Raw genomic sequence first — 4,481 nt, 5'->3', positions numbered from 1 at the left:
AAAACTGCCACGAGGACCGGACACAAACGAAGCCCCTGCTCAGAAAGCACAAAGGTCTACGACATCGGTAATTGAGAACGTCCATACGGGTATCCTCCCAACCCATCATTTTACGATCACACCGATCATATGCACTAATCAACCGCACATTCCCGCTACCGAAACAGGGCTAATCGGAGCCAAAACCAAGGGTATCTACTGTCACTCAGGAATGTATGAAACTCAAACCAGAGTTTTACTGTTTTAGTGCCACAGATCCCCCACACAAGGGAGAGGACCAACAGCAAATTTATTCATTTTAGATAACACAAACCGGCACACTATAAAGTACAAATATACAAAGCTATTAGTTAGGCATCGGAGAAACCTTTGCACAAATACATACATATATGCAAGTGTACGGATAAAAATTGTACATAAAAACACCTAGAAGCAAATCCATTAAGAAGGGAGTTCGCAATAAATGTAAATTAGTCTACAATAAAATGATGTGAGTTAAACTGCATTTGGGCGCAGATAAAACTAGTAAAGCCGCGGTATAAGGCAATAGGGGACCGCTGAGGCATACTTCTCCCACATAGTCTTATCATACATCTTCAAGCCCACGCCCTCGTCCCAGCGAATGCGCAACAGAACATCAAAAAACACGCACGCTAGCGCAATCCACGGAGCGATGCTACCAACTCCGGCAGTCACGGCCAAACCGAGGGACGAAATAACTTCTCCTAGGTAGTCAGGATGACGAACACAGGCCCACCAACCAACTGCCACAATGCTTCGACTCCCGCTAGAGTTCAAAACGCTCGCAGCCTCAAATGAGTGACGCTGCGGATTGTAGCTGAGGAGGAACTTCTGGTTGGTGGCCCGTCGACGAATGTAGAGGCCAACAACGAAAAGAAACGCACCAAAAGCTGGAAGACCATAGTACGGCAAAGAATCCCAGGAGGGATATACCATGCAGTAATTGTGGGCCAAATATAAGACGCCAAGACTTTGTAAAAAAGGCCAGACAAGGAGTGCGCTTTGAAACCATCGAAGACCACAGCCATGGTGTACAACGTCATGAGCGCGAAGTACTGTGGGCTCGTAGACAAAGAAGTCCAACATACCAATGGCGTGAAGGAGAAGCAGAGTCATGAGACCGAAACTGAGGGACGCACGTTCATGATACTGATGAATCACAAAGGCCAATTGAAGAATGAAGCCCCCGATGAAAGATGCGTAGCAAGAGAGAACTTTGACATCTAGTCCACAAAGTATGGGACGAATCTCACGACCATTATAAAAGTCCACAAGGAAGTTGCCTATGAAAGAGAAAGAAACTAGAAACCCTTCGATTCCACATCCCCACCACACAATTCACTCACCCGAATATCCACCATATGAAGTAGAAGCACGGATGTGGCGTGATTTCAGAAAAGCATGTGTCGCAAAAACGAGAGCATCAGTCCACGCACCGAGGAGTACTGACGGCAAAAAACTGCGCAAATCAACTAATTGGGAGATACTAACGACTCCAGCACCCTTGTGAGCGTAAAGAGCCACAGCAAGAAGATAAAGCACAACAATCAAAATCCCTATAAAGTCGTAAGGTACAACATGCAGAATTGTCTTACCATTGCACTTGTGCTGCCATCGACGTCCACCAGCAATGACAATAAGTGGCCTCCCAATAGGAACAAGGCAATTCAGAAGCATGGTGATCCTGTTAAAAAATGCGACACCAAAGAGAACATATGGGTTGATAAAGCCTAAATCCAATGGTAGTGCAGCTCCGAAAAAGGCGATAGAACAACCGTGGTGAGAACAGCCTCGTGAAAAAGTCTTTTCACTTGTTGGAGAGACAGCCAGAAAAGTGCACCAGTAAACAAAGAGCGGTATAAAAAGAGCAGCGAGAAGATCAATTAGTCCCCTGGAGAAAATAGTGAGAAAGAGCCTCGGCAGAACATCAGTCATGGGATGCGCAAGGCACCAAAATTTACTAGACGCTTGTCCGGGCTGCGGAGAAGATAAATCAATCCTGCACGGAGAATTTAACCCATCTCAATACAGAATCCACCTATATCAGAGGCCAAATAAACACTTACTCATCTATTATAATGACAGAAGACTGAGTCCTCGCACTTTGCCGACGCAGACTCCCATATCGTACTTTCTCAACTTTCGGTGATGGGCTAAAAGTGCGGGTTCGTAGCTTTGTTTCAACAACAGAAGCTCCTGATTCGGAGGCACCAGAAGCGAACTTCCTGGCAGGTGACTTTGATAAAGTTCTCCTTCTGAGTCCAGGCCTACTCCGAGAAGCGGACCGCGTATAATAGGGATTGCGAGAACGCTTTAAAGCAATGATCATTAGTACAGAAGAAGCGAAGAGAGAAATATGGGAAAAACACTCACAGACAACCTCGCCTTTCGCCTCCTACCGACCATCTATAAAACAAACACAACACCCCTCCCCCGACCAATATGGCACCCTGACCAATGGACGCGGACTACAGCCAAAAACATTATTCCAATTCAGTAAAACTGTTTCAGGCATGGACACAATCAGCAAGCAGATATTTAAGCGAACGTTACTTGAATGTTTTGTATATTTGCCATCGTCCGCAATGAAGGAAAAACCCTCGTAAAAGGAAAGAATATCGACTGTGTAGTGATCACACAATGTTCATTTAAGCTGTTTTGGTCTTCATATTCGATTTCTTAGCTAAAAAAGTGAAGGAGAAATGTGTGTAGTCTTGCTCTATTTGCTGTTCCATACAAATATGTGCGCTTATCATCCATAACGTACAGGAAGGGCTAGTTGACCTCCCTTAAAGTGTGCATGAAAATCCTAAACCTCCTAACCTTAGCAGTCCGGTAATTTACGCTGGCTTCAAAAGATTTTTTGCTCTCACGAATACTTGAGATGTGTCAGTAATGGCTTTAGTTAATTGTACTACTAAGAAGTGCAGCCCATCCGCATTCATTAATAGCGTCTACCGGGTCTCGGGTCGACCACCACAGTCTGCAGAAATCAGGAGCAGAAGCCTCAAAACTCTTTTACTAAAAAAACCAAATGACACTTTCTTTTATTTTTTAGGCATTTCAAGATTTCACAGAATGTGAGCTTCATGCAACGGTAGATATGCGTTAAGAGCATATGCATAAAAGTAAGTTATACCTTCCTTGCAAAATCAGTTTTTGCACTTTCTTCTGCTACACTTCAGTGAGTCTGATGCTCACTTTTCCAAATTCGGTTCCGCATACGCCCTGGCGCAGCGTTAGTTATCAAGAGCACTCTATTTTAACGCGTGATTTATGCAAGGGTAAAATGAAGAGGAATCCTCCATAATCCATTTGATTTCAAATGTCGCTGGTCAGACCTCCTAACTCATTCTAATATTTCTTTTTAGTTTCGGAATTTTTCGCGAATTATCAGGCTTTACTTACAATTTTGCCTACAGAGTCCCGACAGATATCTTCGCCAAAATGAACAAAAAGTTGCAAAGGCTACAGGGATTTCGTAGTTCAAATTAGCATCGGTGGGATTTATGGGGCTTTAAATCCATAAAACAGAGAGAAAGTCAAATCTGAGGAGAATGAAATACCCGCTCAGTTAATCATGCAGTGAAACAAATCATCAAATCCATACATAAACTATTCTGATGCTAAAAATAGGCTACGTTTTGTGTTTCAGAGGTAATTATTTTAAACAGGTAGGGTGGTGGAAAAAATCTGGCAAGTATTTTGCGAAGCAAAGCAGTTTAACCAAATAGTTTCATAAAATGATTTGCCTTTCTGTGCATTTATGTACTTAGGTTTTGGCGCCTCACTGTGTACAAATTGTAGTTCCGCTCTTAGTCACAGCATTCAAGCCATGTTGACTGCCCTTAAATTATTCTGCTGTTATTAAATTTAATATTCTTGCCTACTACTTTAAATTATTGACACTGCAAAAGACTTGAGGCCCAGCAACACATTTCAGTGCAAGAAAACTCGTACTTAAGAAGGCGTGCAGTAAACTACGACCCCTCAACGCTTTCCTCACTTTGCAGAAAACAAAGATGTATTACCGACGCCGGAATGTAGCAAACCTCTCGCAAACGGTGTTGGCCAGGAAAGGTGCATCTCTCCAAAGCTAAATAGGTCAGGAAGGTAAAGAACCCGCAATACGTGTTTTAGCAAACCTTTTACGCAAATAACTATCAGCTTTGGACAACAGCGTGACAGATTGGAAAATTTTGACCTCCGCTTTGAAACCATAACAAACGATAAATCCCTACATTACTGTTAAACTAAAGCATAGTGTAATACTTATGCTGTTTTAATGTTCCTTTCAGAGAGGAGGTGGGGGTACGAATCGAACCTCATGACTGAGATTTCAACGTCCTGCGAACCGGAGAGCGGTAAGGTGCCCACTGTAATACGATAGTGGTTTATCCCTCGGTTTTGGTGAGGCGCAACTTTTGTACTTTGAGTTAGCTTCCTTGTACCCGGCTGGG

General features: G+C 43.2%; 1 protein-coding gene across 1 annotated transcript; it reads right to left on the bottom strand. All coding sequences in view use genetic code 11, as the record gives it.

Moving 5' to 3' along the window:
• Positions 1-522: 522 nt before the first annotated feature.
• EGR_06785 (Delta(14)-sterol reductase) lies at positions 523-2,427 on the bottom strand (the record flags this gene model as incomplete). The annotated part of the gene is made up of 5 exons (XM_024496034.1): positions 523-1,304; positions 1,368-1,577; positions 1,617-2,020; positions 2,088-2,332; positions 2,395-2,427. The coding sequence occupies 5 exons, from the start codon at positions 2,425-2,427 to the stop codon at positions 523-525; spliced, it is 1,674 nt and encodes a 557-aa protein (XP_024349574.1).
• Positions 2,428-4,481: the final 2,054 nt, after the last annotated feature.

Source organism: Echinococcus granulosus (assembly GCF_000524195.1).
Source record: "Echinococcus granulosus chromosome Unknown EG_S00063, whole genome shotgun sequence".
NCBI classification, from domain to species: domain Eukaryota; kingdom Metazoa; phylum Platyhelminthes; class Cestoda; order Cyclophyllidea; family Taeniidae; genus Echinococcus; species Echinococcus granulosus.
The sequence above is the reverse complement of the archived record's forward strand: the minus strand, read 5'-3'. Positions and strand labels throughout refer to the sequence as shown.